The sequence below is a fragment of the Talpa occidentalis genome, unplaced genomic scaffold (genome assembly GCF_014898055.3).
Source record: "Talpa occidentalis isolate TD23 unplaced genomic scaffold, MPIMG_talOcc4v2.1 talOcc4.11, whole genome shotgun sequence".
Lineage (NCBI taxonomy): Eukaryota > Metazoa > Chordata > Mammalia > Eulipotyphla > Talpidae > Talpa > Talpa occidentalis.
In genome coordinates, this window is record NW_023601104.1 from 40,385,562 (window position 1) to 40,400,178 (window position 14,617).

At 41.7% G+C, this 14,617-nt stretch overlaps 3 gene segments (V, D, J or C); all 3 read left to right on the top strand.

Moving 5' to 3' along the window:
- Positions 1-823: 823 nt before the first annotated feature.
- Positions 824-1,421, top strand: LOC119238037 (T cell receptor delta variable 1-like). The segment is given in 2 exon segments: positions 824-872; positions 1,075-1,421. Coding segments are annotated over 2 exon segments (396 nt in total).
- Positions 1,422-5,996: 4,575 nt separating this feature from the next.
- On the top strand, positions 5,997-6,729 carry LOC119238038 (T cell receptor delta variable 1-like). The segment is given in 2 exon segments: positions 5,997-6,045; positions 6,266-6,729. Coding segments are annotated over 2 exon segments (513 nt in total).
- A 1,519-nt stretch (positions 6,730-8,248) lies between these two features.
- LOC119238039 (T cell receptor delta variable 1-like) lies at positions 8,249-8,851 on the top strand. The segment is given in 2 exon segments: positions 8,249-8,297; positions 8,502-8,851. Coding segments are annotated over 2 exon segments (399 nt in total).
- The last annotated feature ends 5,766 nt before the right edge of the window (positions 8,852-14,617 follow it).

Sequence of the window (14,617 nt, forward strand, 5' to 3'; positions counted from 1 at the left end):
CAGCACAAAGTTTTGTTTTCATGATAATTACAATAAGAGTTGTAGAATCAAACCACACACTATTTATCATGGCAACAACATGGTTGAATATTTGATTTCAGAGTAATTATAGTGACTTTGTTCTGAAAACTTCTAATAAATTAATCATAGAGTTTCATCATGAATATAACTTTATATGATTATAACTTTACTGGTATTAACAATCAGTATTCCAATACATCACTGGAGATTACAGAAGAATATTTAGATTTCCTTTGTTGAGCATTGCTTGCAATTGTAGTTACCAGTTCCCATGGTCTAGTGGCTAAGTAGGAAAGAAAGGGAGGAGGTGACTTCTGGTTTGTCTTTTATGTGGAGGCAAAGAATCAGTGAGCATATTTCACCTTAGAATCAGCTTGGAAGCAAAAGAATGATCAAAACATGGATGAATATTTATCATCACAGAGAAATTTGTTTCAGATATGCCCTCATATCTTCTCTCATATTAACATACTAAATTTGGAAATTTTAAGTAATCAATCTCCTTTTCATATTTCCTTTAACATCAAGCTTTATACCTGTACTTTACCATAAATAATAATTTATCATTCAATCATAAAGAAAAGCAAAACATTGGCTAAGAAATTCCAAATCACCCAAATGGGGTAAACCTGACTCTTTTCCAATCTTTGCATAACCAGGTGGGCAATGCAACATGAGAAACCCTATTTCCTGTGTGGGAAACCCCCAGGAACTACATAAGCATGCTTCTAGGCTCTCAGAGACACTGAGCTCTCAGCTGGAGGCACAACTGCACACACACGTGTCAGGGCACGCACACCCCATGGCGCCCTCCAGCCTGCTGTGGGCCCTGGTGGCCTTCACCTGCTCTGGTAGGCCCGGGGCCAGGCGGGGCTGGGAGGATGGAAGGACAGCACCGGGCACAGGGTGCTTGCATGGATGAGGGGGAAGGAGGCCTGGGGAAAAGCAAGTATATGATGATTTCAATATGCTTTATGTTTGGGCATAAAATTAGTCTAATTCTTAAAATAACTTACTCACTGCATCACTTATATTTTCTGATTTTCCCCACAGGAACCATTGTTTCCCAGAAAGTTATTCAAGACCACCCAGCTATAGCCAAACGAGAGGGGTTGGAAGTCACCCTGAAGTGTCAGTATCAAACAACTCTCAGTAGCTTCTATCTTTATTGGTACAAGCAGCTTCCTGATGGAAAGATGACTTTCCTTATTTATCAGTATTCTTATGACAACAATGCAGTAAAAGGTCGCTATTCTATAAACTTTCAAAAACCATTCAAATCCATCTCCCTCACCATTTCACCCTTGCAACTGGAAGATTCAGCCAAGTATTTCTGTGCTCTTCGAGAGCCCACTGTGTTTAAGGCAACAGTAAAAGCTGGACAAAAACCCCAGAGCTGAAGAAGGGTAAGACCTCTCAGGAGCCAAGCTGAAATGACACCTGCACATCCCAGACAGGCGATGGCAGTGACCGTGGTTGCTTCTTCTGTGGTCTGGATCAGGTGGGGGACACTTCTGCGTAAAACCTCCTTCTATGTCATCAGGAAACAGGTGTCCAGATAATTTTCTTCTTATACATTCTCAGTCTTGACTTTTTAACTTAATGTCAATCATACAGAACTTGTGTAATGTTGCTTAATATTGGGAAACTTTCCCATACTCATTTCTAGTGCAGCTGCACTTGAAGATTCTCACATCAAAAACAGGTTCCAGTCATCTGGACCATCATGAAAATCATCTTTATTCCTTCCCTCTTAGGCTTTGTTTGTGTCAATAAAGATACGATCAGAGGAGCAGAACAATAGTGAGTTAAGAGATAAGAGATAAGAGATCAATGAAAGGTTTAGATAAGATAAGAGATCAATGAAAGATTTAGATCTCACACCATTAATGGAACTGGTAGTGAATCTGTGCAAAGTTTCTGTGCTTGGAAGTTCTGTCTTTGGATGGAAAGAGCTCTGGGGATCTGGGGTGGTGATGGTGCCCCCCCCCAATGTGAATGTACTCAACTGCCGCTGAATATACTCTTGAAAATGGTTAAGATCGGGCATACCTGGTGGCACAAGGAGTTAAGATGCAACCTACGAAGCTATTCGCAGCCACTGCAGCAGGAGTTCGATTCCCGGCCAGGGAGCTACTCACATGGCACAGCGGACCTCCCCTACCTCTCCTGCTGCTCCCCTCAGCAGTGTATCTCAGTCAGTCTGCCTGTTCTGTTCCCCAGTCTGTCTCTGGTGAATCCTCTCACCCCCACACCTCTGGCCTGTACCCCAGTTCTTGTATGCATAAATAAATAAATCTTTTTAAAAAATGGTTAAAAAAAGTTTCTGTGTTCACATTGGCTACACAGCCTGCATTTGCTATAATTCATCAGTTGGATTAATTTGTAAGGAAACTTAGATATAGAGAAAAGCATGCTAGGACCCATGAGGACAATTGGAACCCAGAAAGACAAACTACAACTGTCTACTCTCAACTTCTCAATAGCATGGCTGGGCACTTTCTGGGAAAGTGGGTATCCTTGGATCCTGCTACATGCAGACCTGGCCCAAGACAGAGAGGCTGAGAGAGGAGACCAGGTGGAGGCGGGGCTGTGGGTCAGCAATAAGAAGAGAGGCAGAGCAGGAGCAGCACGTATGAGTTATCACTGTGCCTGAAGCCTGCGCCAGCCTGCAGAAGACAAATCATGGCTGCTGCGTCACAGTTGCTCTCCAGATCTTACACTAATCTGCGTGCCAACCCTAACCTAAAACAATACAAGAAAGCAAATTCTGAGAATATTTTCAGAAAGTTACGTTGAGACAATACAAATTTACCATAGTGCCCTATCAAAAACAAGTTCATCCTTCATTCCAAAGAGGGTGAATTTCATTTATTCATATTTGAGCAAGTTCTTAGCTCTTCTTGCTGAGTCAATCTCTCCAATATATTGATTTAATGTAAAAGGTAATTTTGTAAGTATTTCGGCCAATGGTCATGTGATTATTCTCAAAAACACAATAAAACCATTACAGAAATGTGATATCTCATAACTAATAAAATTAGGGAAAAAGCACTTCATCATATTGTCTTTACAGAAATGAAAATAAACCCCACTCCAGAAAAATTTGGACAATTTTTTCCAAATTGTCCTTTTAGTACCCTGAGTGTGTTAATGCAGTCATGAGAAAATGACCCCTGAGGGTAGTTGAGGTGGTTTCCCTCAATACTGGTGTTGGCAATGATGTGGTTTGGGTTTGATGTCAGTAGCACAGCAACAAAAGCAAAGGTAAAAAGTGGGACTGCGTCAAACAAAAAAGTTTTTGTACAACAAAAGAAACATTATAAAATGAAAAGGCAAAAAACAGAATGGCAAAAATATTTGCAAATCATAAATTTGCTAAGGGTAAAATATCCAAAATATGTAAATGACACATACAATGCAACAGAAAAAGATAATCTAGTTAAAAAAGGGCAAAATACAAAAAAAATTTCCAAAGAATATACAAAGTCAAAGGTATGTGTAAAATATTCACCATCACCACCCATCACGGAAATGCCTATCAAAACCACAATGAGCTATCACCTCACACTTGTTGGAATGCACACTAGTAAAAACCCAGAAATTACAAGTATTTATACTATTAAAACTTTTAAATATTTTCATTGTTTAAACTTCACAAAGTTTTAACTTCATGATAACTACAGTAAGAGTTGTAGAGTCAAATTCAGAGTAATTACAGAGACTGTTCTGAAAACTTCTAAATTAAGCAGAGATTTACATCATCAATAAATATGATTTCACTGGTGTTAGTATTCATTATTACAATATACCACTGGACAGACTGCAGAAGAATATTTTGATTTCACTTGTTTCAGCGATGTTTGCTGTTGTCAAGTTACCAGTTCCCATGGTTTGGTGGCTAAGCGGGAAGGAAGGGAGGTGGTGACTTCTGGTTTGTGTCTTACGTGGAAACCAAGAGCCACTGGGCACATTACACTTTAGAATCAGTTTGGAGGCATGAGAAAAACCAAAACTTGGATGAATATTTGCCATCATAGCCATACATTTGTTTCAGGGATGCCCTCAGTTCTTCTCACAGATTAATTTACTAAACTTGAAAATTTTAAGTAATCAATCTCCTTTTGACATATTTTAAATATCAAGCTTTATGACTGTACTTTAGCAAATAAAATCACTTATCATTCAATCACAAAGAAAGGCAAAGCGGCGTTTAAGAAAGTCCAAATCACCCAATTGGATGTCGTAAACTCAAACGTGACCCTCCCAGAAACCAGACTTCAGAGGCTGCACTGACTGCGCTGGGGACCCTGTGCATGTGCTATCAAGAGCACAGGGCTGGGCACAGGAGGAAAAGGTGCCATATGCTGTGGGCATTGATGATCTCCTCAGGTTAGTTACAAAAATTTCAAACCAGGGCATCAGCTGCCTGTTGCTCTCAGAGGAGAAGTGGAGCAGAGTCAATTTCTCAGCTGACTGGAACTCTCTCCCTGCACCACCCAGCTGTGAGTTACTGGGGCCTGTGCAGGGAATCTTCACATTTCAGAGATCCTGTCTGATCTTCGTTTTTCCAGCTGTCGGTTTGCCTTTTGCTCCTTTTACATTAATTCATCCACTGAACAAAGAAATCAAATGGAAGATGGACAGCTACATAGCAGGTGATCAGCCAACTTATCAAAACTTCAGCTACAATTTCTGTACAATTGACATGTACTGAGTGTGTGTAACTCACATTCTGTAGGAGTGGAGTATAAGTGGTACCTACCACAGAGATCAGTATCCTTGCCTGGATTTACCTTTAGAAAGTAAAAAGACAAACAGGCACTGAATTTAATAAGAGAGAATAACACTTTGGATCAATTGGATAAAAAATATGACAACAGGGCCATTCCAGGACACCTGACCTACCAGGGCAATCTGTTTGTGTGGTAACAGCACTGAGACCGGGACCCTCCTCAGAGTCTAATAAATAAAACTCAGGGTCAGAATTCAGGGATAATATTTTATTCTTGGTAAAATTTCATAAGCACATAAACAAAAAGCTTTTGAGGATTAAAAGGACTGCTCATTTATCAAGTGATTTTGTGTTTTTTTTTTTTTTAAAGATCCATTCATTTATGCACACAAGAGCTGGGGCACAGACCAGAGGTGTCGGGGGAGGGGTGAAAGGATTCACCAGAGACAGAGTGGGGAACAGAACAGGCAGATTGACTGAAATACACTGCTGAGGAGAGCAGCGGGTGAGACAGGAGAAGTCTGCTGCGCCATGTGGGGTGCTCTCCGGTGGGGGATTGAACTCATGCTGCAGAGGCTGCAGACAGCTTCACAGTGCTCTGCTTAACCCCTTGAGCCACCAAGGAGGCCCTCAATTGATTTCGTTTTGAAGTAGCTTCCTTTATTGTAAAACTTAAGCAGAGCCCTAGAACCCAGTATGGATGAATAAAGAGATGTGATACTGTTTTGATTAGGATAGCCTTCACTGAGAAAGTCATAAATTGTGAATTTTAAAAAATATTTTCATTAAATACTGCTTGGAGAAATAGTGTAAGTAAAACCAATGACCATTAACTAGATACAAAAAGGATAAAAAAATTATTCCACTGAATATTATCATTATATGTCAACAGATTCCATCTTAGTTTCCTTTCATCAAACCTTAATAATTGCTTCTCATTATTATTATTATTGTTTTTATTAATAATATAATAATTGCTTTTTCTAGGTCTCCTTTAATCTACTGCTTCACTTAACTACTGGGAACAGACAAGTGGACAAAGTGAAAATTGGGGGTGAACTAGACTCTTTTCTCATCTGTGCATAACCAGGAGGGCAATGCAACATGAGAAACCCTATTTCCTGTGTGGGGAGCAGCATCACCTCCCAGGAACTACATAAACACCCTTCCAGTTTCTCGGAGACACTGAGCTCCCTGCTGAAGGCACAACTGCACACACGTGTCAGGGCACACACGCCCCATGGTGCCCTCCAGCCTGCTGTGGGCCCTGGTGGCCTTCACCTGCTCTGGTAGGCCCGGGGCCAGGTGTGGGGTGGGGAGGATGGAAGGACAGCACCAGACACATGGTCCAGGCACATGGTGCTTGGTGTGGATGAGGGGGAAGGGAGCACTGGGAAAAAGCAGGCATGTGATGATTTCAATGTGCTTTATCTTTGGGCACAACATTAGTCTAATTCTTACAATATTTTATTCACTGCATCAGCTGTGTTTTTTTGATTCTCCCCACAGGATCCAGTGTGGCCCAGAAAGTTACTCAAGACCAGGAAAGTGTATCCACCAGAGAGGGGTCAGTAGTCACGTTGAGGTACCGGTATGAAACAAGCCTGAGTGGCTACAATCTTTATTGGTACAAGCAGCTTTCTGATGGGAAGATCACTTTCCTTATTTATCAGCATTCTTCTGCCACCAATGCAGAACAAGGTCGCTATTCTATAAACTTCCAGAAAGCAGACAAATCCATCTCTCTCACAATTAAATCCTTACAACTGGATGATATAGCCAAGTACTTCTGTGCTCTCCTGGACCCCACTGTGTTTGAGGTGATAGTAAAAGCTGAACAAAAACCCAGATCTCAAGAGGGGGAGGGCCCTGCCAGAGCTGAGCTGAAATCACCCCTACTCTTCCCAGACAGGCCATGGCGGAGACTGTTGTCACTTCTTTTGTGGTCTGGACTGGGGGCGACCTCTGAGTAAAACTTCCTTTTATTTTTATTTGGAAACAGGTGTCCAGAGTAACTTTCTTCTAATACATTCTCAGTCCTGACTTTTTCACTTAAAGTCAACAATACAGAGTATCTGCACAGTTGCCAAATATTGAAAATCTTGCCACATACTCATTTCAAATGGCAGCTGCACTTAAAGATGCTAAAATCGCAAGCTGGCTCCAGTCATCTGGACCATCATGAATATCATTTCTACAGCTCTTTCCTCTTAGACTTTGTGTGGCGTAATATATAGTCAGAGAAGTTCCAGTGTGAGTGATGTACAATAAAAGATTAATTACAAGGATTCGACCTCATGCCATTGTTGGAAAAGGTAGAGGAATCTGTGCAAAGCTGTTGTGTCTGCATTGGCTACAGTGTTTGAATTTGTGATAAATCAGTTGGTTTAACATTTGCAAGGAAACTGGGATGTGGACAAAAGCGTGGACAAACTGAGCTGTTCCAGACAGTCAAACTACAGCTTGTCTCTCTCACCTCTTCAGTCTCATGGGCTGGGCACTTTCAGGGAAAGTGGGTATCACTCGCATCCTGCTATATGCAGACCTGGCCCAAGACAGAGAGAAGCTGAGAGAGGAGACCTGGTGAGGGAGGTGCTGTGAGTCAGCAATAAGATGAGGGGCAGAGCAGGAGCAACATGTGTGAGTTGCCACCATGCCTGGAGCCTGCACCAGCCTGCAGAAGACAAAACATGGCTGCTCCAGATCTTGCACAAGTCTAACCTGAAAAAAAAAAAAATACAAGAAAGCAAATTCCTGGAACTATATCCCCAGAAAGTTAAGACAAAGTTATCACAGTGCCCTGTGAAAAACAAAAAGTATGAAGTTCATCCATCTGTTGGTAAAGTTCTTTGCTCTTCATGCTCAGTCACCGTCTCCCACTGACATCTGTAGTTTAACACTGTGTTGACTTCATGATTAAGGGAAATAATTAACAAATATGATTAATTTTAATTAGCAAATCTTAAAAAATTGTTTATAGACAGAATGGAAAAGTGAGGAAAAATTATACATATAAATAAATTTATGTAAAAATTGAGTTTTCTGACTATTTTTGCATATGGTCATGTGATTTATCTGGTCTTTATAACTCCTTTTTCCATAACGCATAGTATTATCTAATGCACATAGAAGCACCTCCACTCACTGATATACCTGACTTGTATAGAAAACAAGCTCCTTATTCAGGAGGAATGCTATGAAACTGAATAAGGAATTCTGCAAATCTATCTCTGTGGTTCTGGAAAAGTATTTCAGACACAGAGCGCAAATCCATATTCAAGTGTGTATTTCAGTGGGGGTTATCTGTTCAGCATCCAACAGACTCTTTTCTCATCTGTGCCTGGGTGGACAATGCAACATGAGAAACACTTTTCCTGTGTGGGGAGCAACATCGCCCCCAGGAACTACATAAACGCTTTTCCAGGTTCTCAGAGACACTGAACTCTCAGCTGGAGGCACAACTGCACACGCATGTCAGGGCACATATGCCCCATGGCGCCCTCCAGCCTGCTGTGGGCCCTGGTGGCCTTCACCTGCTCTGGTAGGCCCGGGGCCAAGCGGGGGTGGGAGGATGGGAGGACAGTACCGGGCACAAGGTGCTTGCATGGATGAGGGGGAAGGAGGCCTGGGGAAAGCAGCATGTCATGATTTCAATATGTATTATTTATATCTGGGCAAAAAATTAATTTAATTCTTACAACATTTTAGTCACTGCATCGGCTGTGTTTTCTGATTCTCCCCACAGGCTCTAGTGTGGCCCAGAGAGTTATTCAAGACCAGCCAGATATAGCCACACAAGAGGGGTCAGTAGTAGTCACCCTGAAGTGCCAATATGAAACAAGTTTAAGCTACTACTATCTTTATTGGTACAAGCAGCTTCCTGATGGAAAGATCACTCTCCTTATATCTCAGCATTCTTCTGACAGCAATGCAGTAAAGGATTGCTATTCTATAAACTTCCAGAAAGCAGACAAATCCATCTACCTCAACATTGTACACTTACGACTGGAAGATTCAGGAAAGTATCTCTGTGCTCTCTGGGAAAGCACTGTGTTCGAAGTGATAGGAAAAGCTGAACAAAAACCCCAGAGGTGAATAAGAGAGAGAGCCCTGTTCAGGAGCCAAGCAACAAAAAACAAAAACAACAACAACAAAAAAAAACACAGGCACCTGCACATCCCAGATAGATGGTGGCAATAACTCTGGTTGTTTCTTTTGTGGTGGATCAGGGAGTAACTTCTGAGTAAAACCTCCTTCTTTGTGTTTGGAAACTGGTGTCCAGGTAACTTTCTTCTAATAAATTTCCAGTCCTGAATTTTTCACTTAATAGCAATCATATGGAACATGTGTGTAGTTGCCTAATACTGGGAAACTGCCCCATACTCATTTCTAGTGGCAGCTGCACTTAAAGATGCTCACACCACAAGCTGGGCTAATCATCTGGAATCATCATGACAATCATTTCCTTAGCCCTTTCCTCTTAGACTTTGTGTCAATTAGATTAGATGTAATCAGAGAAGCAGAACCACCATGTGGGATGTACAATAAGAGATTAATTACAAGGATTCAACTTCATGCCATTGCTGCAGCTGGTAGAGGAATCTATTGCTAAGCTATTGTGTTTGCATTGGCTATAGATCCTGAATTTGCTATAAATCAGTTAGATTAACATTTGTAAGGAAAACTGGATGCAGATAAAAGAATGGACCAATTCATCTGTTTGTTTTCATACTAGAATCCATGAGGACCACTAGAACTGAGAAAAGCGAACTAAACTCTACTCTCACATCCTCAATCTCATGGGGTTGGTACCTTCAGGAGAAGTGGGTATCACTTGTATCCTGCTACATGCAAGAGATCTTGCACTAAATCTCTTTGTAGGTTAACTGACCCAAAATATAAGAAATCAACTTCTAGGAAATAAATTTCCAGAAAATTAAGTTGAGACACTACAAATTTAGAACAGTGCCTTGACAAAAGCAAGTTATCCCTCCCCCAAAAGAGGGTGAAGTTCATTGATCCATATTTGAGCTAAGTTCTTAGTTTTTATTGCTGATTCAGTATCTGCCATTCATATCCTGCAGTTTAGCCATTGTGTTATCTTTATGATTAACTAAAATGATTAATATGATTAACTTTTATAGCATATATCAAGCTACTGCATATCTGCAAATTGAAATAAGAGTAAAAGTGGTTACTATATTTGTATTGATTGATTGATTCAATATAAAAAGTAATTTTGTAACTATTTCTCCAAATGGTCCTGTGATTGTTCTCAAAAATACAATTTTGTAACTATTTCTCCAAATGGTCCTGTGATTGTTCTCAAAAATACAACTACAAGAACCCTGCTCCCCTCCCCCGCACACAGAGGCGGCACTCTCCGACCGGCAGAGAGGAGGGAAACAACAAACCAAAACGGCCAACAAAAACAAACAAGGCAGCAAGCGGGACTGTGAGTGGAAAGGAACTATTGCAGCCAGCACACCCCGTGAACGGGAGCTGAGGCGAACCCTGCAGGATCCGCCGCGGCGGTGAGCGAACGGCTCCGGGCGCCATTAGAGAAGAACAAAGACCCCGGGAGACGCGCACACAGCCCGGGCTGCCGGTAAGCTGGCGCGGAAACGCGGCGCGCTAGGGGAGCTTGAAAAGCAAGTGCAGACCTGGATCGCGGCTGCCCAGGTCCCCGCGCCTGCGACCTAGGCTTGCGGGGAGACGACCTAGGCTTGCGGGGAGACGCGCGGAGGTCCTCACTGAGGTGAAGGTCCCTCCCTGAGTGAGCAGGAACCAGGCGCCCAGGCACGGGAGCGGTGCAAAAGGCGCCATTCCCGCGCCACTGAACTGGGCTACAGCCCGCGTCCTGGAACTGAGGGCTTTGAACTGAGACCCGGGGCACGAAAATTCGGGGCGTGGGTTCTCCACGACGGTGGGGCACAAGGCAGACACAGCACCCCAAAGCTGTTGAGGTGTACCCTACCATTCCCGCTCTGTTCTCTGTCCCACGGGGTGGGGGGAGGTGAAAAACAGCCCCCCAAGGACAATAGGAGAGATCTCTGGCGCCACCTAGCGACCAGGAAAAAAAAGTCACTAAAACCCTATAAAACAGGACATTTCTTAAGACTGCTTGAAAAGGGCAGAAGGTTTCTGGAGGACCCAGTGGCCAGCCGGGAAGTTATTCCACGCCAGGCCCCTTCCGACCAGCAGTCTGAGCCCACAGAGGGAGCAGGCACCCACGTCCGGGGCAGACCGGGTGCGCAGAAGAGTGTGCCTGAAACCGGAGGCGCAGGGTCTGCATCCCGCTTCGCCATTTGAGAACAGGGACATTTCTTCAGTAAAAACTGCCTAAAACCAGCAGAAAGCTCCCCCAGAAGACAGAGATGGCTCCTGGAAGAGCCAGAGGGGAGCGGAGAAGTTCACCCAAGATGTCAGTCAGTCCGAGCAACACAGTGTCCCAACGCATACGACAAATTAGAAAACAGACAGTAGGGAGTAGAAGAACCACACGCAACCTAAAAACTCCTCAGGAAAGAAGCACACCACAAAAAGAAAACCACTCCCCAGATTGCAACGACAGCAACTTGGAAGAACTTCTGAGCCTTCCAGAAAGAGAATTTAAAATTGCCATGATTAAAAAAGTGATAGATCAGAAGAAGGAAATTGAGTCCCTAAAGAGGGAAGTAAGAGAAATGCAGGAGATCAAAGAATTAATGGAGGAACTAAAGAACTCTGGGAAAAGCAATGAAAGCAGAATAGATGAAATGGAAGAACGAATAAGTAATCTTGAAGACACAGAAATAAAAAGAACCAAAACAGAAAAGGAAAGAGAAGTACGAAGGAAAAAGAATGAAGAAAGACTTCGGGAACTATCTGACTCCATGAGGAAAGGAAATATAAGAGTTATAGGAATTCCAGAAGGAGAGGAGAGAGATGTAGGAACAGAGAAAATATTCATGGATATAATTGAAGAGAACTTCCCAAATGCGAAGAAGGAGCTGAAAATTGATATACAAGAAGCAAGAAGAACACCAAACTTCCACGACGAAAGGAAAAACACAGCAAGACACATAATAGTAAAGCTCCCAAGAATCCAGGACAAGGAAAAAATAATGAAGCTGGCAAGAGGGAAGAAACAGATAACATTCAAAGGAAAACCAATCAGGCTGACATCAGACTTCTCTGAAGAAACACTACGGGCAAGGAGAGAGTGGAGGGACATAGTCAACAGACTCCAAGAAAACAGATGCCAACCAAGAATACTCTATCCCGCAAAGCTCTCTTTCCTCCATGAAGAAAGAATATGGACCTTCCCAGACAAAGAGAAACTCCGGAATTTCATTGCGACTAAACCCCCACTCCAAAAAATACTACAAGGAATCCTAAAGCCAGAACCTCAGAGGGACGAATAACAACGAAAGAAGACCAAAAAAAAAAAAAAAGTTATTAAAAGAATAAATAAATAAAATCAAAGGAAAGACAAACATAATGGCAAATACAGATGCTAACATATCAATATTAACTCTAAATGTAAATGGACTAAACTCTTCAATAAAAAGACACAGAGTTGCAGCCTGGATTAAGAAACAAAACCCAACCTTTTGCTGTCTCCAGGAAACACATTTAGCTACAAAAGATAAAAATAGGCTCAAAGTCAAAGGATGGAAAACAATCCTACAAGCAAATGGGCCAAAAAAGAAAGCAGGAACAGCTATACTTATATCAGATAAAACAGACTTCAAACTCAAAAAAATAAAAAGAGACCCCAATGGTCACTACATTATGATTAAGGGGACAATACTTCAAGAAGAAATAACACTCATTAACATATACTCACCAAACGAAAGAGCACCAAAATATATCAGAAAACTGTTGTCCTCTCTGAAAACAGACATCAGAGAAAACACATATGTAGTGGGAGACTTCAACACACCACTATCAACAATGGATAGATCAACAAGACAAAAAATAAGTAAAGAAACTAAAGCTCTAAATAAGGACCTAGAGCATTTGGGCTTAACAGACATCTATAGAACACTAAACCCAAAAAAAACGGAGTACACATTTTTCTCAAGCACACACGGATCATTCTCCAGGATCGATCACATACTGGGGCACAAGACAAACATCAACAGATACACCAAGATTGAAATCATACCAACCATCTTTTCTGACCACGAAGGCATCAAACTAGAAATAAATCATAAAAAGAAGGCAAGGAACTATCCTACCTCATGGAGATTAAAAGCCACACTACTATGGGCCTCCCTGGTGGCGCAGCGGTTGAGCGCTGGGTTGCGAAGCTGCCCGCAGCCTCAGCGGCGCCGGTTCGATCCCCGACTGCTCCCCAGCCACCGGAGGAGGGTCCCACATGGCGCGCAGACCTCTCCTGCCGCCCGCTGCTCCCCTCAGCAGTGTACTTCGGTCCTTCTGCCTGCTCTGCTCCCTGCTCTGGCTCTGGTGAATTCTCTCACCCTCCCGCGCTTCTGACTGTACCCAGTGCATGTACAAACAAACAAACAAATAAATAAAAAAAAAAAAATATACATGCCTCTTTAAAAAAAAAAAAAAAAAAAAAAAAAAAAAAAGCCACACTACTGGAAGACCACTGGACTAACGAGGAGATCAAAGAAGAAATTAAAAATTCTTTGAATTGAATGACAAGGAGGACACCAATATCCTAAATGTATGGGATGCAGCAAAAGCAGTAATAAGAGGAAAATATATAGCAATAGAAGCTCACATCAAAAAACAAGAAAGAATTCAAAGAAACAACCTAATCTCAAAGCTCAAAGATCTAGAAAAAGAACAACAAAAAAACCCCAGAACCAGTAGAAGAAAAGAAATAATAAAAACCAAAGCAGAAATAAATGAAATTGAAACTAAAAAAACAATCCAAAAGATCAATGAAACCAAGAGCTGGTTCTTTGAAAAAATAAATAAAATAGACAAACCCCTAGCCAGGCTCACAAAGGAAAAAAGGGAGAAAGCACAAATACACAGAATCATAAATGAAAGAGGAGAAATCACAACGGACACAGCAGAAATCAAAAGAATAATCAGTAACTACTATGAACAGTTATATGGAAACAAGTTCAACAATCTAGAGGAGATGGACAAATTCCTACAACTCTACAATCACCCAAAGCTAGATAAAGAAGAAATAGAACACCTAAACAGACCAATTACAAGCAGCGAAATTGAAATGGTAATTAAAAACCTCCCCAAAAACAAAAGCCCAGGACCTGATGGATTTACAAATGAATTCTACCAAACATTCAGAGACGAATTAGTGCCTATCCTTCACAAACTCTTCCAAAAAATTGAGAAGGAAGGGTCAATACCAAACACGTTCTATGAAGCCAATATTACACTAATACCAAAACCGAATAAGGACAACACAAAAAAGGAAAACTATAGGCCAATCTCCCTAATGAACACTGATGCAAAAATCCTCAATAAAATTTTAGCTATCAGAATCCAACAATGTATCCATAAGATAATTCACCACGACCAAGTTGGATTCATTCCAGGGGCACAAGGATGGTTTAACATCCGAAAATCAATCAACGTTATCCAACACATCAACAAAAAGAAATATAAAAACCATATGATAATATCAATAGATGCTGAGAAAGCTTTCGACAAAGTGCAACACCCATTCATGATAAAAGCCCTTGAAATTCTTGGGATACAAGGAACATACCTCAACATCATAAAGGCCATCTATGACAAGCCAACAGCCAGTATCATTCTCAATGGTGAAAAGCTGAAAGCAATTCCATTAAGATCTGGAACAAGACAAGGATGTCCACTCTCACCACTGCTTTTTAATATAATACTGGAAGTCCTAGCCAGAGCAATAAG